At 41.2% G+C, this 27964-nt stretch overlaps 2 protein-coding genes across 2 annotated transcripts; one reads left to right on the forward strand and one right to left on the reverse strand.

The window, feature by feature from the left end:
- On the forward strand, positions 1-27834 carry rtf2 (replication termination factor 2). The gene is made up of 9 exons (XM_010904464.4): positions 1-138; positions 569-663; positions 896-989; positions 1085-1224; positions 12407-12485; positions 24419-24532; positions 24678-24732; positions 26693-26770; positions 26920-27834. Exons 1-9 carry the CDS (start codon positions 70-72, stop codon positions 27111-27113), a joined length of 918 nt encoding a protein of 305 aa, XP_010902766.2. The 5' UTR covers positions 1-69; the 3' UTR covers positions 27114-27834.
- On the reverse strand, positions 17592-23470 carry gcnt7 (glucosaminyl (N-acetyl) transferase family member 7). Its single transcript, XM_010904463.5, has 4 exons — positions 22715-23470; positions 18785-19766; positions 18376-18471; positions 17592-18220 (listed from the first exon to the last, which is right to left on the reverse strand). The coding sequence occupies exons 2-4, from the start codon at positions 19737-19739 to the stop codon at positions 17985-17987; spliced, it is 1287 nt and encodes a 428-aa protein (XP_010902765.2). The 5' UTR covers positions 19740-19766; positions 22715-23470; the 3' UTR covers positions 17592-17984.
- Positions 27835-27964: the final 130 nt, after the last annotated feature.

Below are 27964 nucleotides of genomic sequence, written 5' to 3' on the forward strand. Positions count from 1 at the left end.
AACCGGCTAGTGTTTTTTTTCTGCGTTCGTTAGCAGGCCTGTACAAAAACAGTGTTGCTACTTTTCAAAATGGGATGTGATGGTGGAACTATTCCTAAAAGGCATGAGTTGGTGAAAGGCCCAAAGAAAGTTGAGAAGGTATGTGGCTAAGGTTTAGTTATATTACAGTACAATACTACTAATTGTACTAATAGATTGCTAAAGGCACGGACACGTCGTGTTAGCTTGATGGCGTTATAATTTGCTGGTGCTTCTAATTTGTTAGTTATTAAACTAGCTACCTAGCCTAGCTGACGTTATGGGTGGCTTGTTAAGAAAGGGAAGCAACCGCCCAATTAATTAGTCTAACGTTAGATGATTAATTACAAGCAATTCCTTTTAGCTATGCTAGATTACGTTCATTAATCAGCTGACTTGTTATCTTGCCATGCTCACATTGGCAACCACTGTACTAAGCGCTAGACCTGGATCTAAATCACCAGGTACTTCCCCCATAGTTACTCCCTTCTCAATAATTACTTATTGAAAATGATCATTGTTGAAAATACTGAATCTCTCTGCGCTCCAGGTTGACAAAAATGCGGCGCTTGCTGCCCGGTGGAAATACTGTGCTCTCAGCACAGAAAAACTCTGCCGCCCAATCGTTTCTTGTGACCTGGGAAGGTAAGGATTATTTTCGTCTGTTTTGTCTATTAGTCAAACCTGGCTATGACCTCTCGTATTGGCAATATCGTTCTCCTGTCTGTACTGAATGATTGGATGTCTGTTATTCTAAACTCGGAAGTACTGCTGGTTAGGTTCATTTTAGTTCATAAATACATTTAGCGTAAAAACTAGGTATTGCTTGCTATTAGATCTGTGAATTCTATTATTCGAGTACTTCTCTTGCTTACAGGCTTTATAACAAAGATGCCGTGATTGAGTACCTTCTGGATAAATCTGCAGAACGACCCAACAGCGAGGTTGTATCACACCTTCGTGGAATTAAGGTATGTAGATGGTTCCGTGATCTCGGCACAGGCTTCTTTGGGTTCTCTGGAGTGAATCAAATAAAAGCGTGTTTCCTGGGCGTGTCATTCCACAGGATATAAAGGAGCTGAACCTGACTGATAACCCTGCGTGGGAGGGCGAAATGAGGAACACCAAAGGAGACCGCTACGAGGACATGAACTGTGCCATGTTCATCTGTCCTGTGGTGGGCCTGGAGATGAATGGCAAACATAGGTACAGTGTGGTTTTGGCGCAAGTTTCTTTGTCGGTGTGCATTCCCTGTGACCCGTCTGTGTGAGCGAGCAATCTGTATGTGTTTCCCTGTGCACTAAAGAATAGTCAGTGTCTCACAGTCAAAGGCTTTCAGTTGCAAACTGACCTGCCCATTTTGAGCTGTGGTCTTGTTGGTTTCTGACACTAAATCAGACAGTTCACCCCAAAGCACAACTTGCTATGATACAAAGTGCCCTTGAGAATAATTGGCACACCATATGAACAACAAAATGCAATGATAAATTGTAATTGTTTTTCATCAGCTTGATCTTACACTCAGTTGTGGCACTCTTGAATACAATCATTTTTTTCCCTTAATCGTTGTTTTGTTGAGTTTTGACAGTAACACACTGATTACAAACACAAATGTCTGTGCAAGGCACAGGTTTAATACACCTATTTTGTTTTTGAAAATCGTAAGAAATATTTTATGTTGTGTGTGAACATACTCTGCTGATGGGAATCCCGCTCATCATTCCCTGAGTGGAGGTTACAATCTACTCCCTCGCTACAAGTCTTTCCCATTGTTTTCGCTCAAAACCGCACTTCGCTTGCAGGAAAGATTATTGCCACTCCAAATTCGCTCCATTCATTTTTTTGTTGTTGTCATAAATCAGACAAAATCTGGAAATGTAGTGATTGTATGTTGAGTATTTGGTTTTTTTCTCCAAGCCATATTGTATTTTAATGAAGGCTTTCTTGTTTTTATTAACAACATGAAAGGAAGAGGGCGCTGTATATGTAATCATAATTTCAAATAATCTACAGATTAAAAAAAAAAAATTTGCCATAATGTATACACTCAAACAAGTAGCACTATATTATCAGTTTATTATTAATTGTATACGATAGCAAAAGAGTGAAGCATTTCTGATACACTATTGGCTGCCAAGTAAATCAAATGCTCAATGTTCTTAAACAACAATAAACAGCTCAGCATTTCCAATAAGTTGGGATGATGTGTAAATTGTAAAGAAAAACAGAATGCAATAATGTGCAAATCATTTAAACCCTATTTCAATAGAAAATAGTACAAAGACAATTTATCAAATGTTGAAACTGTGAAATGTTATGGTTTCCTGTAAAATATACACTCACTTTTAATTTGATGTCTGCGACACGTTTCAAAAAATCTGGGACAGGTGCAACAAAAGACTGGAAAAGTTGTTTAATGCAAACAAAAACCCAGTGTATCATCTCACAACTAATTAGGTTCATTGGCAACAGGTCAGTATAAAAAGAGCTTCCCGGAGAGGATGAGTCTCTCAGAAGCAAAAATGGGGAGGGGTTCACCACTCTGTGAAAAATGGGGCAGGCATATAGTGCAACAATTTAAGAATAATGTTTTTCTATGTAAAACTGTGAAACGTTTTCGGATATCATCACCTACGGTACATAATATGATTGAGTGAATCTGGATAAATCTCGCAAGGGACAAGCCCTAAAACAGTACTGGATGGCCATGAACGTCTGGCCCTCAGGCGGCACTGCATTAAAAACAGACACGATTCTGTAGTAAACATCACACAAATGCAAGTTAGAACTCTACCATGCAAAGAACGAACCAGATATTAACAATATCCAGAACTGCCCCTGCCTTCACTGGGCCTGAGCTCATTTAAGATGGACTGAGGCTAAGTGGAAAAATGTCCTGTGGTGTGTGAAATCAAAATTTGTAATTATTTTGGGGAATCATGGATGGTGCGTCCTCCGGACTAAAGAGGAGAGGGACCATCCGGTTTGTTATCAGCGCGCAGTTAAAAAGCCACGTCCATGATGGTACTGGGGGTGCATTAGTGCACATGGCATGGGTGACTTGAACATCTGTGAAGGCAAAATTAATGCTATGTGCAACAATATATGCAGGTTTTGGAGCAACATATGCTGCCACCCAGACAATGTTTTTTTTCAGGTAAGGCCATGTTCATTTCAGCAAGACAATGCCAAATCACATTCTGCACATATTACAACAGCATGGCCCTGTAGTCCAGACCTGTCACCCGTTGAAAACATTTGGCGCATTATGAAACAAAAAGTACAACAAAGGAGATCCCGAACTTTTGAGCAGCTGAAATCCCATATCAGGCAAGAATGGGAAAACATTTAACTTTCAAAACTACAGCAGTTGGTCTCCTCAGTTCCCAAATGCTTACAGAGTATTGTTAAAAGAAGAGGTGATGCCAAAAAATAAGTATCAGCATGTAGCCAAAACGAAGAAAAAATATATATTTTTGTTCCCTCCCCAGTGTCATGTGACTTGTTAGTGTTACAAGCTCTCAGGTGTGAATGGGGAGCAGGTGTGTTAAATTTGGTGTTATCGCTCTCACACTCCCTCATCCTGGTCACTTAATGGCACCTCATGGCACCTCATGGCAAAGAACTCTCTGAGCATCTGAAAAAAAAAATTACTTGTTGCTCTACATTAAGATGGCCTAGACTATAAGAAGATTGCCAAGACCCTGAAAATGAGCTTCAGCACGGTGGCCAAGACCATACAGGTGATTTAACAGAACAGGTTCCACTCAGAACAGGCCTCGCCATGGTCGACCAAAGAAGTTGAGTGCACATGCTCAGCGTCATATCCAGAGGTTGTCTTTGAGAAATAGACATGTGAGTGCTGCCAGCATTGCTGCAGAGATTAAAGGGGCGGGGGGTCAGCCTGTCAGTGCTCAGACCATATGCCGCACACTGCATCAAATTGGTCTGCATGGCTGTGGTCCCAGAAGGAAGCCTCTTCTAAATATGATGCACAAGAAAGCACGCAGGCAGTTTGCTGAAGACAAGCAGACAAACACATAGATTACTGGAACCATGTCCTGTGGTCTGATGAGACCAAGATAAACGTATTTGGTTCAGATGGTGTCACACCATCACCTGGATGGCGGCATCCAGGTGAGGAGTACAAAGACAAGTGTATTTTGCCTACAGTTGGGAGTGTCATGGTCTGGGGCTGCATGAGTGCTGCCGGCACTGGGGAGCTACAGTTCTTTGAGGGAACCATGAATGTCAGCATGATCCCCTCCCTTTGGAGACTGGGCCTAAGGGCAGTATTCCAACATGATAACAACCCCAAACACACCTCCAAGATGACCACTGCCTTGCTATAGAAGCTAAGGGTAAAGGTGATGGACTGGCCAAGCATGTCTCCAGACCTAAACCCTATTGAGCATCTGTGGGGCGTCCTCAAATGGAAGGTGGAGGAGCGCAAGGTCTCAAACATCCACCAGCTCCGTGATGTTGTCATGGAGGACTGGAAGAGGACTCCAGTGGCAACCTGTGAACTCCATGCCCAAGAGGGTTAAGGCCGTGCTGGAACAGGATGGTGGCCTCACAAAATATTGACACTTTGGGCCCAATTTGGGTATTTTCACTTCGGGGTATACTCCCCTTTATTGCCAGCAGTTTAGACATTAATGACAACAAATGTACACTGTTATGCAAGCTGTACACTCACTACTTTACATTGTAGCGAGTGTCATTACTTGTTGTCAAATGGAAAGTTATAATCAAATATTGACAAAAATATGAGGGGTGTCCTCACTTTTGTTATATATAATATTTGTCATGTAATGGAAAGCACTTGCTTTCAAATATTTAGCATTCCACATTTAACTAGCGTATACTTTGTGTATATTAACAGAAATACTGAATTGACTTGAAATAAAATAATAACATTATGCTAAATGTGGAGTAAACGTGTTTAGTAACATGGCAGTGAACGCGCTGAATCCCAGGAGAGATGAACAGAGCGGGAAAACGTCATGTTGATCGATATTTTAAAATTGTCCAGATGTAACTAGCATCAGACCTAGTGTATTTTTAATACATTTGTTAATAATTTGGCTGGTCTGTGGCTTCAGGTTCATGCTGGGGTGCATGAAGGATACATTTCTTATCATCGCTGCTCTTTTCTACTTCTCCTTTGATGCCCAGCAAGGCTCGTTAGGAATGTGTGAAGTACAAGTCGTCACAAGTCTCTGGTTACACAACAGATCATGCCTTATCACCCACTTGGTTTTAAATCTTCGATCTAAGACTGCAGCTAGGACAAGATACTTATCTTAAAAGTACGTGTATAGTGAGTGGGTATATTATAATTTTTTTTGTGTGTGTAGTGTCAACAGGTGCACTGGAGAGTCAACCACAAGACAACCCCCAAAAAGGGAATGGTTTTGCGGTTGTTTTCCACAGAGAATTGCTCTGTCCTTATTCTTCCTGACTGATTCTTCTCTAGTTTTGCTAGTGTCCTTGTCACTACTGGTAGCATGAGGCGGTACCTGCAGCCCATTCAGGTTGCACGGGCGGTCCAGCTCCTCCAGGGTGGCACATTCATAGTGCTGTAGCAAGAAGGTTTTTTCCATGAAAGAATAGAAAAAGAAAGAAAAAAAATGTCTTGTGCCTGAAATTTTTCTATAGATACAGCGATAATATTGTTACCGTGAATTATTTTGGCCACGATAATCGTGTAGTAAAAATCTGATATCATGACAGCCCTGTGCAAAACAAACAAATTGCTTAAGTCATTTGGCTTTACCGACAAATACAACTGCATATCATCTTCATAACAATGTAATGTCATTCTGCCAAATTATACTACTGTCAATTAACATTTTATATGCATGGACATGCACTACACAAAACATTCATAACTATATGACGTGAGCTGTGAACCTGCCAAGAATATATTCTAAAGACAAATGCAGCACCAGCCAAATCCTTTTCTTGGAGATCTACTATAAGTTTTCACTTTAGCCCCATTTGTAACTAACCCAGTTAAGCTTTTCATCCAGCTAATAATTAGAATCAGGTGTGCTAAATTAGAGTTGGAGAGAACCTAAAGGACAGTACCTCTCCAGTAACAGGTTGGGCAGCCCTGCACTACACCATTGGGAGATAATGATAATTGTGGTATAGTGGTGGTTCCAATAAGCAGGGAAACATAGTTTATAGTTAATACATATCTACATACAGTGGGGCAAAAAAGTATTTAGTCAGCTACCAAATTGTGCAAGTTCTCCCACTTAAAAAGATGAGAGGCCTGTAATCATCATAGGTACACTTCAACTATGAAAGACAAAATTAGAAAATAAATTCCAGAAAATCACATTGTAGGATTTTTAATGAATATATTGGTACATTCCTCTGTAAAATAAGAATTTGGTCACCTACAAACAAGCAAGATTTCTGGCTCTCACAGACCTGTAACTTCTTATTTAAGAGGCTCCTCTGTACTCCGTTCGTTACCTGTATTAATGGCACCTGTTTGAACTTGTTATCAGTATAAAAGACACCTGTCCACAACCTCAAACAGTCCCACTCCAAACTCCACTATGGCCAAGACCAAAGAGCTGTCAAAGGACACCAGAAACAAAATTGTAGACCTGCACCAGGCTGCGAAGACTGAATCTGCAATAGGTAAGCAGCTTGGTGTGAAGAAATCAACTGTGGGAGCAATTATAAGAAAATGGAAGACATACAAGACCACTGATAATCTCCTTCGATCCGGCGCTCACCCTGTGGGGTCAAAGTGATCACAAGAACGGTGAGCAAAAATCCCAGAACCACACGGGGGGACCTAGTGCATGACCTGCATAGAGTAACATCAGTAACACACTACGCCACCAGGGGCTCAAATTCTGCAGTGCCAGACGTGTCCCCCTGCTTAAGCCAGTATGTCCTGGCCCATCTGAGGTTTGCTAGAGAGCATTTGGATGGTCCAGAAGAGGATTGGGAGAATGTCATGTGGTCAGATGAAACCAAATTAGATCTTTTTGGTAAAAACTCAACTCGTTGTGTTTGGAGGAGAAAGAATGCTGAGTTGCATCCAAAGAACACCATACCTACTGTGAAGCATGGGGGTGGAAACATCATGCTTTGGGGCTGTTTTTCTGCAAAGGGACCAGGACGACTGATCCGTGTAAAGGAAAGAATGAATAGGGCCATGTATCGTGAGATTTTGAGTGAAAACCTCCTTCCATCAGCAAGGGCATTGAAGATGAAACGTGGCTGGGTCTTTCAGCATAACAATGATCCCAAACACACCACCCGGGCAACGAAGGAGTGGCTTCGTAAGAAGCATTTCAAGGTCCTGGAGTGGTCTAGCCAGTAACCAGATCTCAACTCCATAGAAAATCTTTGGAGGGAGTTGAAAGTCTGTGTTGCCCAGCAACAGGCCCAAAACATCACTGCTCTAGAGGAGATCTGCATGGAGGAATGGGCCAAAATACCAGCAACAGTGTGTGAAAACCTTGTGAAGACTTACAGAAAACATTTGACCTCTGTCATTGCCAACAAAGGGTATGTAACAAAGTATTGAGATTAACTTTTGTTATTGACCAAATACTTTTTCCACCATAATTTACCAGTAAATTCATTAAGAATCCTACAATGTAATTTTCTGGATTTTTTTTTTCTCATTTTGTCTCTCATAGTTGAAGTGCACATATGAATTTATTAAAAATCCTACTTTTTTTCTCCTCATTTTATCTCACTGTTGAAGGGTACCTACGGTGAAAATTACAGGCCTCTCTCATCTTTTTAAGTGGGAGAACTTGCACAATTGGTGGCTGACTAAATACTTTTTTGCCCCACTGTACATGTTCTGTTTCTAAACAGGATTTCTCTGCATAACTTCAAAACAGATTTAGTTATTAGCCCATTCATCTCAGAATGGAGTCATTAAAGGAATGGATTATACGTAAAAAGAAAAAAGAAAAATGTGTAACCGGATCTCTCTTCCTCTGGACAGGATAGCTATGTTGAAACACATTAACTTCAAACCCACAACTGTGTTAGGTTGAAACCGAAGACAGTCAAGATGGTGCTGCAGATGGCGGCCTTGGCTGGCTGGGAATCAGTTGCTTAGTCTACACTTCTCATGCTCAGTCCACTGTACTTAATTGTTTTTATCTCCCTTATTCCTTTTGTATAAATTGTTGTACCAACAGGCCAGGACAAAATCCTTGTTTGTTGTGAAACTTACTTGGCCTTAACTCTTTCTGATTCTGAAGAATTGAACATAGCTGCTCTACAACTCTGTTTCCAAAAAATTTGGTATGCTGCCTAAAATGCAAATAAAGACAAAATGCAATGATGTGCAAATAATTTATCCCTATATTTAATTGAATATAGTACAAAGACAACATATGAAGTGTTGAAACTGACAAATGTTATTGCTTTTGAAAAAATACATGCCCATTTTGAGTTTGAAGCCAGCAACACATTTCAGAAAAGTTGGGACAGGGGCATGTTTACCACTGTGTGGCATCGCCTCTTCATTTAACAGTACTCTGTAAGCGTTTGGGAACTGAGGAGACCAATTTCTGTAGTTTTGAAAATGAAACATAAGCTTCCCTGAAAAAGACTGTCTGGGCGGCAGCATTTTTTTCTCCAAAACCTGTATATTTTGTTCATAATTGAGGGTTCCTTCGCAGATGGGCAAGTCACCCATGTCATGTGCACTTATGCACCCCAATACCATCACGGATGCTGGCTTCTGAATTGTGCGTGTGCGATGAATTGCTGAAGTTTTGAAAGTGAAATGTGTTCCCATTCTTACTTGATATAGGATATCAGCTGCTCAACAGTTTGTGTTCTCCTTTGTCATATTTTTCTTTTCATAATGCACCAAATGTTTTCATTGGGTGACAGGTCTGGACTGCAGGCATGTTTAGCACCCCGGAGTCTCACTACAGAGCCTTGCTGTTGTAATGCGTGCAGAATGTGGTTTGGCATTGTGCTGCTGAAATAAGAAAGGCCTTCCCTGAAAAAGATGTTGTCTGCATGGCAGCATATGTTGCTCCAAAATTTTTCAGCATTAATGGTGCCTTCACAGATGTGCAAGTCACTCATACCATGTGCACTAATGCACCCCCATACCATCACGGATGCTGGCTTTTGAACAGTGTGCTTATAACAAGACAGATGGTCCCTCTCCTCTTTAGTCTGGAGGATGCGGCATCCATTATTCCCATAAATAATTTAAAATTTCGGTTTCACACACCACAGGACAGTTTTCCACTTCACCTCAGTCCATCTTAAATTAGCTCAGGCCCAGTGAAGGCAGCGGCAGTTCTGGATCTTGTTTATATCTGGTTTCGTCTTTGCATGGTAGAGTTCTAACTTGCATTTGAGGATGCAGCGACGTACTGTGTTCACATACAATGGTTTTGGAAGTGTTCCTGAACCCATGCACTGATGTCCACTACAGAATCATGTCTGTTTGTAATGCAGTGCCGCCTGAGGGCCCAAAGATCACGGCCATCCAGTATTGGTTTTTGGCCTTGTCCCTTTCTCTGGATTGTCTGATTCTTTTAATTATATTATGTACCGTAGATTATGATATCCTCAAACTCTTTGCGATTTTACATTCAGAAAAATTTCTTAAATTGTTGCACTATTTGCTTGCGCCTTTCACGGAGTGGTGAACCCCTCCCCATCTTTGCTTCTGAAAGACTCATCCTCTCTGGGATGCTCTTTTTATACCCAATCATGTTACTGACCTGTTGCCAAGTAACCTCATTCGTTGTGAGATGTTCCACCAAGTTTTTTTTAAACACTTTTCTAGTGTTTTGTTGCCTCTGTCATAGCTTTTTTGAAATGTGTTTCTGACATCAAGTTCAAAGTGGGTGTATATTTTTCAAGAAACCATAAACCTTCTCTGTTTCAACATTTGATACGTTGTCTTTGTACTATTTTCTATTGTATACAGGGTTTAAATGATTTTCACATCAGTGCATTCTGTTTTTCTTTACATTTGACACAGCCTCCAACATTTCTGAGAAACGGGTTGTGCTATTTGCAGGTACAAGTTCGATTCAGATGAGCGGGTTATGTTCCCAGCTTCAATCTCAATAGAATATGCTGCCAAATATACATGCTGCTATTTAAAATCGAAACATTTTCTCGTTGTGATTTTAGGCCTACACACCCTAAAGCTTCCCTTTCGGGGCTGTGGAGGCATATCGGAGCTTACGGATGTATCTTCAGCCTCAGGGTTATTGTCCTGACGTTAACGCTTACTACCTTGTTCACGGACCACTCTAGCCTGATCATACTGGTGTGATCATAAGTGTGAAAGGGTTTTAAGCTTTACATATTGTCCTCTTGACCAGCAGGGGGATGCAGGGGGAAAAGGATTCCTAGAAACTGTGGTTCTGGCTAACACCACTCCTGCCTCACAGTATTATGCAGTGCTGCCCTACTCTGTTTCTGGAGATCTACTGCCTTGTAGGTTTCTCTTCAATTCCATTTGTGATTAACCTGATTAGGATTTTCATCTGGCTAATTAGAGTTGGAGAGGACCTACAGGACAGTATATCTCTGGGAACAGGATTGGGCAGCCCTGTAAATCTAACACAGACTAAGCTGTGACCGAAGACAAGAGCACAAACCCATCCAGTACCTGATTAGGTGCCAGAAGCCTCAGTGTCAAACTACAGAGATGAGATTGGCATTGATCAGACTTTGTTTTTAGGACAGGGCAGCGTGGAAGATGGAAAATGTTTGCGATGTATTAAAATAAAAACTCTTTAGAGTCTGGTATAACAGTTGATTATTTCAAGTTTAATTATGTGGATCCACGGGAACAACCATCATGACAAAAAGAGTACAAGTACAGAGAGCAACACAGAGTAAGTCATGACAGATTGTTCTGATTATGCATTTCAAGTTTCAAGCTTATTCTCTTCCAACAGTACAGATGACGGAAGAAGCATTTGCAGAATGTAAATACAAGGCATTGTGGCCACTACGAGGTAGTCTAAAATGCAAAGTTACACAAATAGCTCCTGGAGACAGAAAATCATAGAATGTCGGTTGCCCAGACAACCCGGTCAAAGGCTGAGCTATATCAATCTGGACAGTTACCATATGGGGACTTAAGTTGACTATGCTCTTCCCAATAAGGAATAGAGCTCTGTTCCCCTGTAGGATGTAAGTAATAATAACCCCCTGCTGTTCAAGAGCTTCCTCCTAGAGAACAGTTTCTTATGGCGGTTTTATGGCAGAGGCCTGTGTGTGTGTGTGTGTGTGTGTGTGTGTGTGTGTGTGTGTGTGTGTGTGTGTGTGTGTGTGTGTGTGTGTGTGTGTGTGTGTGTGTGTGTGTGTGTGTGTGTGTGTGTGTGTGTGTGTGTGTGTGTGTGTGTGTGTGTGTGTGTGTGTGTGTGTGTGTGTGTGTGAGAGATTTCAGTCCATTTGTAATTGATCAAGCATACAGAGTACAAAACCCTTCTATAAAATAATGAATGAATAAGGATGACAATAAATGTATTTTCTACATCAGAAACAGGTGCAGAGTGGATGGAGTAGAGGGTTCAGAAACATTCATAGGGCTCGTGTGGAGATCAAACAGAGATCCCTATTCTGGGGGGGATTGCAGTGGTTTGCAGATGTTTCCTTCTGTGCACGGCGAGAGGAATCACTGGTCCAAGGACAAGGAGTCATTGCCTACTTGAACATTAGTTGAGCTCTGTGGTTGAAATGCTGTTTAACGTTGCTTTTACCCCGGCATCCCAGTTCGGATTTCCTGTGACTGGGAGTGAGCTTTCCGCGTTCTTGTACTATTTCGGAGGATTGATCAGTACGAGTGTACAGACCTGCTATGGGTCACATCAAGAAAAGCTTAAGAGACACTGAAAGCAAAAGAGACGGTCAGAATTAGGTTTTTGCAGTGGGGTTTGCACAGATGCTGCAGATTGCATTTTGACTCTCCTGTTTAGAAATTTGGGGGTAGCAGCGTAGCCGTGTGGCCGCTGGTCTTATCCACAAGATGACAAGTTGAGAAAACATGTCGTTCTGTTCCTGAGAATCAAAGGACTAATAATAGTTGGTTTCCGCATGCAATGCTGCTTTTGCTAATCGAGTATGTTGATTTCCCTTTAGGAATTCGGACATGCTTATGAGGCATGTCCCAGTGTCTAATGTTCTAATTCAGCACATGCTGATCTGATTAATATCACATAGTAACCAGTTTCACTGAACCAGTGGTGTCTTTAAATGTGTCCTTCGTTAAGTGTGTTCGTTGCATCACACTTTACATTAATACATTTTACTAATTTAGCAGACACTCTTCCCCTGAGCTTCTTAGTTTGTGCACACAATTTAAGATAACACTAGACCTTATCTGTGTTCATCTGCCTTATAGGTTCTGTTACCTGCAAACGTGTGGCTGTGTGTTTTCAGACCGGGCCTTGAAGGAAGTCAAAACTGAGATCTGTCACAAGGTAAGACTATCCAATGCCTTAACAAGCTCTCTGCTGTGCTGTTTTTGTCAATGATAATAACTTTGACTGGGTTTAATTTAACAGCTCACCTACTTAATGTACTAATTGCTTATGCTAGCAATGAGATACTCTATATGGCCCAAAGTATGTGGAAACCCGACCATCACACCTACAGTGGGGCAAAAAAGTATTTAGTCAGCCACCAATTGTGCAAGTTCTCTCACTTAAAAAGATGAGAGAGGCCTGTAATTTTCACCGTAGGTACCCTTCAACAATGAGATAAAATGAGGAGAAAAAAAGTAGGATTTTTAATAAATTTATTTGTAAATTATGGTGGAAAATGACAAAAGGTCAATAACAAAAGTGAATCTCAATACTTTGTTACATACCCTTTGTTGGCAATGACAGAGGTCAAATGTTTTCTGTAAGTCTTCACAAGGTTTTCACACACTGTTGCTGGTATTTTGGCCCATTCCTCCATGCAGATCTCCTCTAGAGCAGTGATGTTTTGGGGCTGTCACTGGGCAACACAGACTTTCAACTCCCTCCAAAGATTTTCTATGGGGTTGAGATCTGGTTACTGGCTAGGCCACTCCAGGACCTTGAAATGCTTCTTACGAAGCCACTCCTTCGTTGCCCGGGTGGTGTGTTTGGCATCATTGTCATGCTGAAAGACCCAGCCACGTTTCATCTTCAATGCCCTTGCTGATGGAAGGAGGTTTTCACTCAAAATCTCACGATACATGGCCCTATTCATTCTTTCCTTTACACGGATCAGTCGTCCTGGTCCCTTTGCAGAAAAACAGCCCCAAAGCATGATGTTTCCACCCCCATGCTTCACAGTAGGTATGGTGTTCTTTGGATTCAACTCAGCATTCTTTCTCCTCCAAACACGAAGAGTTGAGTTTTTACCAAAAAGTTATATTTTGGTTTCATCTGACCATATGACATTCTCCCAATCCTCTTCTGGACCATCCAAATGCTCTCTAGCAAACCTCAGACGGGCCTGGACATGTACTGGCTTAAGCAGGGGGACACGTCTGGCACTGCAGGATTTGAGTCCCTGGATGCGTAGTGTTACTGATGGTAGCCTTTGTTACTTTGGTCCCAGCTCTCTGCAGGCCATTCACTAGGTCCCTCTGTGTGGTTCTGACAGGTGTCTTTTATACTGATAACAAGTTCAAACAGGTGCCATTAATACAGGTAACGAGTGGAGGACAGAGGAGACTCTTAAATAAGTTACAGGTCTGTGAGAGCCAGAGATCTTGCTTCTTTGTAGGTGACCTAATACTCATTTTACAGAGGAATATACCAATAAATTCATAAAAAATCCTTCAAAGGGATTTTCTAGGTTTTGTTTTCTCATTTTGTCTCATAGTTGTAGTGTACCTATGATGAAAATTACAGGCCTCTCTCATTTTTTGAAGTGGGAGAACTGGCACAATTGGTGGCTGACAAAACTTTTTTGCCCCACTGTATATGAGCTTGTTGGACATGCCATTCCAAAACCATGGGCAATTAAAAGGAGTTGTATTTCACAAGGATATTGTCAGGAGAATATCTGTTTCAAACATATAGTTCAGTATCATCACAAAATCACTGCCAGAAATGTATCTCTATACATTTTTCTAGTGTGACAGGCCCACAATATATTTACTCCTACAATAAGAATATTTTTGGTTGTTATCGCTACATAACATTTCGAAATGTATGTTTTCAGGTTGAGAAGAGGTGACTCCAAAATGCTACCTTGCATTTGTGTGAGCTGGTGTCAGAGCTAGCATACAGTAACGTTTAGTTGTAATAGCTACAGTAATCAGCGCTATCGTACAGTAACGTGTAGTTGTAATAGCTAGAGTAATCAGCGCTAACATACAGTAATGGGTAGTTTTAATAGAGACAGTCATCAGAGCTAGCATACAGTAACCGGTAGTTGTAATAGTTACTAGTTGTTATGCAGTGGATTCATAATGATAACATTAACTTATATTGGGGTTAAGATCAATGCACATCACACTTTTATATCAGTATTATGTGAAATACACATGAATCATAAGCCTGAACATAGGCTCATTTTCAGGACAGGTTATGATGATATTCGCAGGGTTTTCCCCATGGCATGTTTTCCCCCAAGACTTTTCCATGACAGTTACATTGTTAGGTTGCAGTCCCAATAACCTACTTACTGCTTCCATGCAGGTTTGATTGAATTGAGGCCAGTAATCAGTTTAATGAAGAGCATAGGTTCCCACATAAATTACACAATATTGTAATTTTCCATACTGAAGCAAGAGCTTCAGTATACACTTTTACACTGATGCGTGAGTCAAAACCTTGTTACGTGTGTGTATGAAAGGATTAGAATTCAAGCACATATACCTGGTTTCAATAAAATCAGCAAGTGCCCTCACTTAGGCTGTGTGAGTGTAGACAAATGTTCTTTATTACATATTAACCTGCTATTATGTATTTCTAGTTATCTTGAGAATTTGTAAGTAGTTTGCTGGTGGGGTGGTTCTTGTGTGTCTTGTCCACCCTAGATCATTCCACCTGTAAGGCATTATTTCCCAGTGCATTTTCTGTCAGATAAGAGGTGGCGTGCCGAAACTGGTTGAGTAGGTGTTTTCTAATCTCACTTGTGAATGATTAACCCTTGTGTCTGCCATTCTTTGAGTTGTGTGGTTGAGTGAAGGAAACGAAACTTGAGAGTGCTACCAGCATCTGTTTCCCATTGTTCACCTGATGCCCCACCCACTTTGCAAGCACTGCTGTGTTCCTGCTTATGTCTGGACTTTCTGTACAATGTGATTTGGATCAAGTAGGACAGGTAATAAACAGATAGTCATGTTGAATAACACCAGACGGCCTCTGAAAATCAATGTAATGCGAGGATAGGACTGTAAGAACCTCCACCTGTCCGTGGACTACACTCAGTGCTTTAATGTTGAGCCCTCCTCACAGCTGTGGAAACCAGATAACCGACAGTTCTGTCTGTTCCTTTTACCCATGATGCATCCTGCTGATTGATTGCACTCTGGGGCTAGTCTGTGTGAGGAAGCTCGCAGATGATGGGAAACTGACGCTGCAGTGGGTTTGTTGTGGTTGTCCACTATTGGTAGTCTCTCTGTTAGCTATGTCCTTTTGCAAAATACTGTCCAACAACTATTTCCAAAGTCAAAGGAAAGATGAGGTCAAGTTAATTTATAACAAATGTATAATGTATTCCAATCACTTGTGAAGGTCATTGAAAGCAACACTTTACAGTGGAAAGCCTTTTGGGTGAAAAGTTCAACTTCCACATGCAGTATAGAGCCAAATTGAGCTAAAATATATTGACTGTAAGAAAAGAGAAACGTAACTGAGATATTTCATAGTATTTAAAAACGAAAATAAATTTAATTTTTTTGCCGTACCGGGTAAGTGGGGCTGGCTAAGAAGAGCAAATGTCTCTTACTGAGTGACTGACTGACTACCCCTTGTTAAATACCGGAGTGGTTAGAAAAGCGGACATGTGAACTATAGGTCCTGAGTTCGTATCTCCTTGCATGCTAAGCGATGTACGCATTATGAATTATTTCGTATAGATGAAAACTTTGCTTGCTAAAACTGTTAGTATCTACATTATAGTAAGCCTGAAATAAAACAGTTTACGGTTATATTGCGACTGTTTCTGGTGGATTTTCGAAGTACGCATCCGTGCATGCGTTTTGGGCCAGGATAGAGACACACATTTGCTGGCTTAACGTACAGTAGTTACGTTATAGTAAGCCTTAACTGAAACTGTATACGGTTATATTGTAACTGTTTCTGGCATGGTTCAGCTTCCGTCTTGTTAGGAATAGCTCAATTCTTATGATTATTCCTAGGAAGTTAGTAGATACTAGTAAGCCTATTACTGGCTTATAAGCTGTTAAAACAGTTAGTGGCAAAAGCAATACAGTTCATAGACGCTCTGGTGGAGGTAAACCTAATAAAAACCTTAGTCAGTTTAACACAATCCCCAATGGAGTCTAGTGACTGTTGAAATGTGTAATGCCGTGGGGTAGTGGTTAAAACAGTGCTTCTCATGTGGACGACCTAAGTTTGAATCTATTGAGAGAAACAACATTTATTATTTCTGGTAGATTCCACAATTCTGTCATCTTTTCACCTGATGAAAAGGTTAGTTATTGTCGACTTTATTGATAGTTATTGTATAAATGTCATTCACGAATGAAAGAAAAAAGTATGTTGTTTTGCCGTGAAAGAAAAAAATACGTTCTTATGCCAAGAAATGAAGTAGTTTTGGCAGAATCGCTAGCAATTGCTAAATTCTTATGACTATTCCAGTAAGTTAGTAGATATAGCCTTTCCACGCGCTGCTTTCCCAATGTTTAAGAATTGTATAAGCTAGGCTAAATGTGTACATTTAAACAGAATAATAAACTGTTATTTCCAGGTTGCATCACCGTCACTGTTGCCATGGTCACAGACACAGATATTGGTGAAAGTTTGGCGTGTTCTGGTGACTGAAGTTAGACGGGGCCTAATTTCAATTTGCTCTAAGCCCAATGGTTTGGAAACATCACAACAAAAGAACCTGGGTGGAGATTATGTCAGGGTGCATAGAGCCTCCATAAGCAGAACACGTTGAACTTTCCTCAATATCTGTGTCTGTGACCATGGCAACAGTTTATTATTCTGCTTGCTAATAAAATATTTTGTTAACCTTGCTTTTATTTTTATTTAAAAAAAATATTTCAGTTATGTTTTTCTTGTCTTACGGTCAATACATTTGAGCTCATTTTGGCTCTATACGTACAGGCCATGAATAAAATGTTGAAATGTATTTAAATTCTGTGAGGGATAAGAAGGACAGGGCCAGTTGAACACCTTATCACCCTCTACTACATATTTAATGGTAGTGCAAATTATTATCTATGTTTATGGCAGGTTTAAGCAGTAAGCATAGTTAAACGATGTTTAAAAACAGTATGACATTCTTACTTGCTCTATTTTAGACAATGAGTAAAAATATTTTAGTAATAGTTGCAAAGAAATGTTTACCTAAACTAACACATTGAACTTTCTCACATTAATACTCATAACTGTCAGTAGGCCATCACACACAATAATTTACTTTTAATAAATGACTCTTAACATGCATGACAAAAATGTAACAGATAATTAAGGATTGGAAAGGGCAATATTCAAGTTGTCACGACACATCTTAGCAGGCCTGAGGCCAGTTTTTTATCACATATTAATGTCCACAGATCTCTGTTGCACTTGCCCGTGAAGGTTGCAGAACCCTTTTGCTATGATGGCTTATTAGTTCCTGTTGTCAAAGTGCACCACAGGTCACTGAAGGGCCATGTGTGTGGGAGCGGGCGGGTTTGTGAATTTCTTGGTGATTGTGTCAGCCACTTCCTCTTGTTGATACACCAAGCATAGTCTAACAGTTACATGTCTACTAGACAAGTGCATAGACTCCAGGAAGGAAGAACCCCGCGGCCTTCATCAGGGTCTCACTGTGGTGAAGAGTGCACTGTCATTGCCCGCTGTAGCAAGGTGCCACCACGACTGGACTGGAACCGTGGCTTGCTGCAGGACCTTGTCACGGTGCCACTGTTCCAGGCAGTCCAAAGCTTCTGGGGAGGTGCGGCTCTCAAACTTGTTTGCAAACATCTGGTTGCTGTTAATGATCCACTGCAAGTCCCCCCGGCCGTAGATGCAGATGTCCCTGACATAGTGCCCTGGTGAAAGACGGCAGCAGAGACGTTATCTAGGTAACATTGGATTTGTGTCAAATCTGCTGTTATGTAAACCCCCCTGATTCCTAATCAGAAGGCTAATCTAATCTGACCTGGTCAGGCTCCGGAGTGGGAGCCGACATTGATTCTGGTTGTACCTTTGCATCCGTCGTGTGCAGTCCCCTCTTGATTCTTCCATTTTATCGCCCGGATTGCGCCATTCCACCCGCCATCTGCATCTCTTCCGGGTGCGTCTATGCCAGCAGATAATCAGTCCAAAACAGATTACATCTCAGTATCGTGTTTCATGAATAAATGCGGGATTTCTTTCGTCACTTTTCTTTGTACACTTTTTTTTTTTACCTGTGTTTATTCCACGTGGCCTGTGCCAGAATCATTACGGTGGTTTAGAGTTCTGTTGAGTGACTTACCCCAGTGTTTAGAGCCTTGGGCTTGTGTTAGGTGGCCTGCTAATTACAACTTATATTGACCTCTGTGTATGTTTATGCAATTTTTTCTAGTTTCTACCTTTTTTGTTAAATTCCTTAAGTAATATTTGGACTTTACCTTTGATGCGATTGAGCGTAACCCAGTAGTGCTCGTCTGGGCTGAATGTGTCTTTGGACCACTCCAGCAGGTCCTTGGACACCTGATTCTGCAGAACGAACACCACAAAGCTCCTTGTTAATGCGTAGTAGGCGGTGCCAAAGTAGATCTGCAGCCCGTGGGGAGGAGGGGCCTTCTTTGGGCTGTCTTGTACGGGGGCCACATGGGATCCCGGGACCTCCTTATACGCCAGCTGAGTCCGGTAGCTCATGGATGCCGGCTGCTTGATACCTGGGGTCATGTTCTTGTCCCTCCACTCCTTGCTCTGCAGATGGCGCACTAATTCCAGGTTGCTTTTGATCGGGAAATCCTGCCCGCAGAGGTTGACCACCTTCCTCCAGGGCAACGGCGACGCCACCAGGTCCTTCATGCAGTTGATGTCAGCCTGCAGCCGGGAAAAGCCTGCGTAAGTCACCGTCTCACTGCGACTGGCCAGGAACATGTTGGGGAGGCAGCCTGCCAGGCTCTCCATGGTTTGCCTGTAGGTCTGCGGAGCCTTGGCGTCCACGTGGACACAGTAGACGTTTTGAGGAGTGTAAATGGCCCGCAGCAGACGCAGCAGCAGCTCCAGCTCCTTGTGGACGGTGAGGATGAAGGCCAGAGGGTAGTTCTCCTCCTCTTTGCTCAGTGGGCTGGTGATGAAGTGGAGGTCCATCAGAAGACTGGAGCAGTCCAGATCTCCACCTTTCTTGCCCAAAAGATAGCCCTCCAGCTGGCTGTCACTGTGGTGTCTTGCTGGCAAGCTTGCATTACCGGAAATGTAGGCTTGGCAGGATTGGGTGAGGGACCTGAAGCCCGCCATCTGACTCTGGGGGTTCATGGGGGCCCGGGCCCTCAAGTAGATGACTGAGCAGATGGACATGCAGATTCCCAAGCAGATCAAGAACCTGCACTTGGCACCTGCCAGCTGGAGCATAATAGTCCAGCACTGAATGTCAGCGACCTGCAGCGAAAGACAAGGGACCTCATTTGTCTGCGTCAATCAGAAACAATCATTTGGATTTGTAGTTGGCGGACATAATTTGTGATGTTTGTATGCATAGAAGAGCAATCCTACTGGCATCATGCACACACCAGTAAATAGATGAATACCAGATGTTATTAGCATCAGTGCTTGTTCACAAGCCTTGGCTATTTGCATTTCCAGACTGTCGGCTATAATTTACGCTGAAAGATGTCAATGTATATGCTGATGATTGCCACACCTGCGTAAATTACGGGCGTCATATGTATATATGTTCTCACGTCCACGGCTTTTTCCGATATTTGAGTTTTAAAATATTCTTTAGAATTATTTGTTTGAGTTTTAAAATGTCCTTTAAAAAGGCAAATTAATACTTGCCATTAAGATGCACACCCAGTCCACACACTTGGTTTTTGGTAACGGCCAAAACCCAAGAACTATAACCAATTTATAAACAAACAGGGTGTTTTATCCAATGGTGCAAATGTGAGTGCATTTCTAGCCACTATGCTCCATCAGTTGTAAGAGTTGAAAATAGACTACGAATCCTATAACAATAACTAGAAAATCTGCTTCAAAGGGATTAGCCAGTTTTCATACAGTTTTTACAGAGACCACAAAGAAAATAAGATTCAATGTCTTGCTCACGACAGATTATTATAATTATTATTATTTAATTTTTTTAAAGGCTCAGGAATTAGATTTAGCAACCATTTTGTTTACTGAGACACCACCTGCTAGGTTGCTGTGACTGCTAGGTTACCTGTAGCACAACATGCCTCGGTGTATATTCACGATCCAATGCCTTAGATTTATTTCAACATTTATTTCTGTATATATTATTTATCAAATCTTTGGAAGTGGGAAAAAACTTCTTAGATTGTGTAATCATCCTTTTTTGTACAAAAAGAATGTCCTGTTAATAAAAAAGGGTAAAAAATTACTCAGTTGATCACCCAAGCCCTCTGAACATGGAGACTGAAATAGAGAGAACTAACCTTTACTATATTTACAGAAGTAACTACATTCCCTAAACGCATAATGATTATGGCATCTGTACTTTAAATGGGATGCTAATTTTCTGAGGTGGACTTAACTTTGTCACAGGTTTTAGTTTTCTTTAAGCCCTCTGACACATGATGCCCGTTGTTTAGAGTGTGAATAAAAAGCCACTGGTTCAGAAAGTTGAAAGAACGAATCAAATGTGACATGGATCATTTGAGTTGCATTTTAAATTGCATTACTTTTGAAAATAATCAACAGTCTCTGTGCCTTTTCCATTAAGTTGTTTCCAAGACAGCCATGCAAACAAGGTCTGTGTCATTATAGTACACATGCAAAGTTTTACGAAATGAAAGTCCTGTGGCTTAACACCTGCTTGATATAGGATTGAATGGTCATTGTTACCTATGTTTTTTAAGTCAGAAGGAATTGTGCTAATGACTCCCATTCAAGTCCTGGGCGGAAGCGGCAGTTGTTTTAAAAAGTTAGGAACAAAAGAAGTTGATGCGCTGGTAGAATGTATTTGTGTTCAATTTTCACTTGACGTCAAGTTTCAGGCAGAGGCAGCTAGGTTTCTGGCCACATCGTTTTGACACTGGTTCATGTCAAAATATCTGAATTCACCAGGCTGATGCGCAGGATTGGACAGGCTACACCAGTTGCTAGATTAACCTCAAGACTTGAAAATATAACTGGCTGTGTTGAATGGGCATAATGCATCAGTTAGCTAGGTGGTGTGCTTAAGGAACACTTCACGCTCACAGGAAGGAAATGAAAACCCAGCTTCTCTGTGGATTGTTTTGTTTCAAAACACAAACAGACCATCTACTTTGTCATCATGTTGGCTGCCAATTGGTTTAGAAGTGGCCTATCAAAAAATAATAAATTTGTGTCATTAATTGGTGTTGTTGGGCAGTGCCGGCAGGTAGTCAGGTATCCATTTAATCCATTATATCCAAAGTCTATGGTTTCAGGTCAAGCATGGCTCAACTTTGTTATCAGCCCGTTTGTTGGCTGAGGGTTTGTCACATGTTGTTGTTTGTGTACTAATGCGTCTCGAAGTTACTTCTGTTTTCATGCTGATCAACATATAAGTATGTTGTTAGGGATGTTGTTTTGTGAGTCCTTAGGATTTGTTAATGGAGCCATTCTCTGTGTGAATCTGAATAGAGCCACACCAAGGAGTAAGCTGCACTGCTTCGTTCTGTTCAACGCACCAACTCCCAGATGAACACTATTAGAATCTAGTCAAATAAAAGTAAGACCTTTTGCTCTTCTAACCCCCACTGGAGTGTCCTAATAGCACACAAGGGATGTATTCAGCCCTGCCTTGCTGGATCCCGGTTGTCTTTGGCAACACATTGCAAAAAAAACTATCGACATGGTGTTTGTTATGGAAACGTGAGTATAATTAGATCACCAGGGTATCCTACAGTAAACACGCAGTCCATTGCGCCATTAAGAAAACAACATAAAAGGCTGTTCTTTACAGTAGATCAAGTTCAGTGGAACCGCCTGGGATTTATCTTGTTCTGACCCGTAAAGCAGAAAAGCTTTCTTGTTTACATAGATCAAAAGAGCTAACAGCCATTAGCTAATTGCTTGCGGTTAACAATGAATATAGTCACCTGTCATTTCAAGTCCCGGATTGTAGGCTAGTTTGCCCACTGAATTACGAATGAAACATTTAGATCACCTCTGAACTGTTATATAATAAGTTGGTAAAACCATATGCTGCCTTATACGTTTGCTAAAACACTGCTTGCTCTGTGGATGCCATGTGGTTATTTTTATTACCAGTTAATGAACCAAGTCTCTAAGGCATTAGTATACTACTACTGTTTTTAATCAGGTCAAATTGAGTCTTTCATTGTCTCCTCAAATGGTTTTTAGCGCACGCATACAGGCTAAAGCTGGCCAGTTACCTTAATTTAAGTTGAGGTTTTCCTGAAGAAGAGATCAGAAGATTTAGCCAAACGTGCTGAGGTGGAACCAGCAGGTAGTCGGAAAAGGCGCCGGTCCAGGTGTTGGAGTGTTGGGCTGGTGAACAGGCAGCTTCGGCGGGCTCTGTCGGTTTTGGTTTCAGGGTGGCGGATGGCTTGACATGTTGTTAGAGCTCAGAGTTCTGTCACGCTTTGGGCGCGTGTGTCTGAGTGGGTTTCATTTCTTTCCCTTTGGTTAGGGGCTGAGGTTTCCTCTGCATCACTCCTGAGACGAGTTGCGTCCCTGCCTCTTCACGGGCTCCTTCTCTCTCTCTCACCTGACACACACACACAAAACACGCGCACACGAATATAAGCATCCGCCACCGTTGTGTTCAATCTTCACCCACACAGTTCTAACTAATTTCATGCTCCTTTCGGTCGACCCCTCCTCCACATCCCGCTTCGCACCACCTCTTAATTCTAAAACTGAAAGAACTAAGCAACCGCCAGTTTCCTTCCTTCTTTGGTCAGTTCCGCTGCAGTTTCTGCATGAATTGTAATTTTCTCTCTTCTGTTGTCTCTTCTCTCTGGTTTTGCTCTCATATCTCTCCCGTTCTCCCCATTCCTTCTCAGCCTCGTCAGGTGCGTCTGTTGTCCAGGCGCTGGTTTATGTTCTGAGTGCTGAACCGAACGGTCGCCGACGACGACAGTCCCAGTCACACTTTGTTTGCTGCCTGGTCAGCGACTGAGATTAGCTCTTCTTGTGTTACCAGGGCCTCATGGCCAGAGGACACAATAGACCCCCCCCTGCTGGTCGGCTTTTGTATTTTGTGTGGCAGTGTGTCACTCATCCTCTGCGATGCACCAGCCGTCCGGGCCAGTATGTGTAATTTGGTCAATGCCCAGAGAACTCACCCAAGTTTAGTCAAAATGGTGCCGGTGGTAAATTACGTACGTGCCTAATTGAATTCCCGAGAGTTAGTGTTCCATAGGTTTCTCATGAATGTCTAAATGCTGTGGGAATCGTAATGGCAGATCTTATGGGAGTCATGTACGCACCAGAATAAGTTCAGGTCAAATGGCATGCCTTGGCAATGTTTCCATGCTCATTTGTTTGTAATAGACCCACATCCTGGCCAGTCAGTGTCATTTAGGTCAGCTCTCTATGGAAAGAGACGTAATTTTACTCCATGCACACAATACAGAGATGGAGCCAGAGTCCACCAATCATTTGGTTTTAGTCTCAATTTCCCCTAAGATAGTTGGCCCCACACTTACCATGTGTGTTTTTCACAAAAAAAATGTAAGTAAACATCTGCTTGTCATTCTGGTCAAAATGTCTGCCCCGAGATTCTGAGGTTGGAGGTTTGATTCCCGGTCATACCAGAGACCGCCTTTCTGCTCGGCTCTCTGTGTCAAGGGGACACATTGGGATTCATTGTCTTACTGACCCCCCAGTGCATTCACCCAGATCCCATGAGTCTCTGTAGCTCAAAGTCTAAAGTACACTAAAATGGGTACATTTCAAATATTTGCATTTCAACATTATGCAGAAATCCAAGTAGAATCGTAGTTGAGGTTTCATTTCATATCAGTGTGATGTCAGATTCACTATTTCAAGTACGATATTCAAAAGCACAACAGTTGTCATGAAAATAATGTATGAGGATTTCGGCGCTCAATTTGTCCTTCTCCTGAATGTAGTGTGGCGACCCGTTCAGGGATGAAGATGTTGTTGTCCTCAATGGGACCAAGGAAGAGGTGGAGAAACTGAGGGAAGTAATGGAGGAGAAACGAGCAAAGGCCAAGGCATTAAAGGTGCGTCTTCCTCTGGTTCCCTACGCTTCCAAAACATGTCTTACTTGTTCATGATGCATTGATTTCCAATTGAACATTTGACTTCGAAGGCAGGTTTCCCATAGTGGTTATTCAGATGAATTGTAATTTAATGTTTTGTTTTTAGAAACCAAAGAAAAGCAAAGTTGTTGAGACTGCTTCCAAGCCGTCGGACTCAAAAGGTAAGACGTGTCTGGTGCTTTAAATATCATGTTTTATTTACAGAGGCATCATATCTGCCCCCTGACTAGCTCTCCAAATTCTTTGTCTAAATGTATACCTGCGTTATAAACTGGCCTAAATGCCATAAAGGAACAAGGAAACCAGGCAAGCCTAGTTCAGCCGGCCCGCAATAGAAAGTGTTGATCATGGCTGCCCTCTCTAGATTCTAACCAAGGTCGCCCACGTGAAAGGCTGTGTCTTTACCCACAACACCACAGAGTTGACCATTTGCTGGGTGTCAATATAGCATATTGACATTATATAATGTTGTCATGCATAAACATCACGTCAAGTTTGAATATTTCATTAGACACCATTAACCATCATGTTAAACTGAGTAACGTTTCTTATGAAGTTTACCTCCACCACCAATAGTATCTATGAACTGTATGACTTTTGCCACTGGCCGTTTTAAAAGCTTATTAGCCAGTAATATGTCACTAGACGCCATTACGCATTGTGTTAAACTTAGTAACGTTTCTTGTTAAGTTTCCCTTCACCACAAATAGCATGGAACTGTATGTCTTTTGCCACTGGTCGTTTAAACAGCTTATTTGCCATTTGTGAATGACACTGATACAATAACTACTGTATCAATATAGGAGACTTTTATGAAAAGTGAAAAGACTAGAGGATCGTGTAGCCAGCGAAGTGTTTGACTATCCTGAAGAAATCCTAAGACATAATTCAAAACTCCTCCAGGTATAGTCGCAATATAACAGTTAACTAGTGGCCGTTCTTCTAGCCACAGAATATTATGCTAGCAGCGCTAACTCAGATTTTCATAATTGAATTATATAGGGCGATATCTAGTTTGTCAATCTAGTATGTCATTTTACGTTTAATGTCCGTTCCAATGTTGTTCTTGTCATTTGTTTTACATACTGGATTGTTAACTATACTGCCTAAATGTCAATGATGGCTTTTATAAACTAAATTACTGTTAAACAAATAAGGTTGTGTACCTTTTCACATATCAGCTCTAACTCAATTACTTTAAATAATGTAAATAGTGAGTTTTAATCTCACTATAATTTAACATTTCCTTTAGACTGTTTTAAACTAAACAACATTAATTTCTTATTCAAGTGCTTTAAAACAAACATTTCACAGCAGTGTGATTTCCTGTTTTTCAGTAGATTAAAGAGACTTCTTGATCTGTGCTTTTCATGGAGGGGAAATGGCATGCAAGTAGTGAAATTACTATTCAATATATTTATGCCAGCACAATTCTAAGAAACAAATGGTAAATACTGGCATATTTTTCTTTGACCTAGCCTATAACTTCAGAAATATGTCTGGGGCTAAATAATTCCAGTAAAATTTGTTTTGGTAATATTATAAGCTTTTAACTTGTATCTCTTGTTACAGTTCCAGCCTTTACCCCGTCCCTTTGTATTTAACAAATGCATTGAGATAAAACAGTTGTTCTTGGGGAATTGTTGAGCCAGTCCAGGAAAGATTTATTTACTTCTCTCATGATGCTTCTAAAAATATTACTTAAGCCACCTTTAGAGTATGACATCAGCATTAGCAGTGTTTAAAGAGAACTCCACCTCTAGAAACAGAAATCATGAAAATCCAATTTTGTGAAATCCTAAATTATATCTAGTACTAAAGTTCTGTTTATTAGGCAAAATAACTTGATGATTTAAAAGTCTAAGTTATTAACTTCAATTACCATCAATTGCTAACCCATTATTACTATGAAATGCACACATAGTTGCTTAAAACATACAGTGTCAATGTCCACTCAACCCAAACTAGTTCTGACTGTCAAAGGTTGTGCCTCTCTTTTCAGACACAGACCAGAGGTTCCTTAATTCCTGAAGTTCTCAAAATTGGGGATGGACTAGTTACATATTGTTTTGTAAACACATTGTATTTTTTGTTCACTTTGCTTGCTTTTTTCCCGTATAGAATATCCAGACCCCACTGATACAGTTCCTGCAGGTGGCAACATTTCAACACAAAATGGTGGAGATGGCAGCCAGACAGGTGTTCACTTATGTATTTTATTTTTATTAGAGACACTTTAAAGAGTTGACCCATATGTGTAGAGTTTCAATTAATCATGCCATTGAGTTATGAACTTAAAATGTACAAAACCAATTTTTCCTACTAATTTGGATTTCTCCTTCCTGTAGTCCCTGGGCCCATCGGGTCTTCCAGCTCCTCCAAGGTTGTCAAACCTTTGGCCGCTTCCGGGAGCAAGAGGTCCATCCAGACCATGGAGGAGAAGTCTGAGATTTACAAATCTCTGTTCACCAGCCACAGTTCAGCCAAGCGCACCAAAGATCAGACATCAAACTGGGTCACACACACGCCTTACCATTTTTAAAGTACCTTACTGCCCCCCAGTGGTCACAGCAGGCAGCGCGCAGTGTGTGCTCCTGTGTGTGCAGCGAGAAACGTTCTGAGGGTGGCCCAGTCTCAGCTGTTTAAAAAGGCTTATTTATACTCCATACGTAAATACATGAATGCCCACGTGACAATTTTCATCAATGTTAATGTGAACATCAATTGGGGGGCGTCAACTTGCTTTTGCTCACGAATCAATGACATGTGAGTTATGTTGTTCTTGCTGTCATGCTTCAAATAATGTGATGGCACAGTTGACAGATTACGTTCTCACAGGTGTCCTTAGATCAGGCTAGTAAATCAGTAGTTAAACCAACTGGTCAGCAATATCGACTCTCCTTTTGAATGGCTGTATGAAGTGTAGGTCTTTTCTAGCCTGCTATCTTGGTTATTAATATGCATACATTTTAATAAATTGGCGTGTTAACATAACTTAGCTTTTGATGGTTTGTTTTGCTACATTTTATTAAAAACTGTTTGGGCTGTTACAAAGGGCTTCGTTTAGCTGTGTGTTATAGGAAAGGCAATTGTAGGGGTGGATGATTACATGTTTTTACTTGCGTATGTGAACATTGTCCGTACTCTTGATGTTTTTTCCAATTAGCTTGTCTCCCACTGCCCACCTAAATATGAGTTCAAATAATACACATGCTTATTCATATGTGCATATTGAATTTTTATTAAAATTGGTACCTTTCAGATACCTGTTATTATTATTTTTTTGACTCCTCAAACCAAAGAACAATTTACACTTTATCGTCAGACATTTTTGGATGGATATTGTGGTCTGCCTAGCTTGGCTCTACATAATGTGTATGTTTATAGCCTAAC

This window comes from Esox lucius, chromosome 17, assembly GCF_011004845.1.
Source record: "Esox lucius isolate fEsoLuc1 chromosome 17, fEsoLuc1.pri, whole genome shotgun sequence".
NCBI lineage: Eukaryota > Metazoa > Chordata > Actinopteri > Esociformes > Esocidae > Esox > Esox lucius.

Coding starts and splice junctions, on each gene's coding strand:
- rtf2 (XM_010904464.4), top strand. CDS start 70: ATGGGATGTGATGGTGGAACTATTCCTAAAAGGCATGAGTTGGTGAAA. Junction 24,733..26,692: donor CAAGCCGTCGGACTCAAAAG/GTAAGACGTGTC, acceptor TTTCCCGTATAG/AATATCCAGACCCCACTGAT. Junction 26,771..26,919: donor TGGAGATGGCAGCCAGACAG/GTGTTCACTTAT, acceptor TCCTTCCTGTAG/TCCCTGGGCCCATCGGGTCT.
- gcnt7 (XM_010904463.5), bottom strand. CDS start 19,739: ATGCTCCAGCTGGCAGGTGCCAAGTGCAGGTTCTTGATCTGCTTGGGA. Junction 18,472..18,784: donor TACGCTCAATCGCATCAAAG/GTAAAGTCCAAA, acceptor CTGCTGGCATAG/ACGCACCCGGAAGAGATGCA. Junction 18,221..18,375: donor TGCACACGACGGATGCAAAG/GTACAACCAGAA, acceptor GTCTTTCACCAG/GGCACTATGTCAGGGACATC.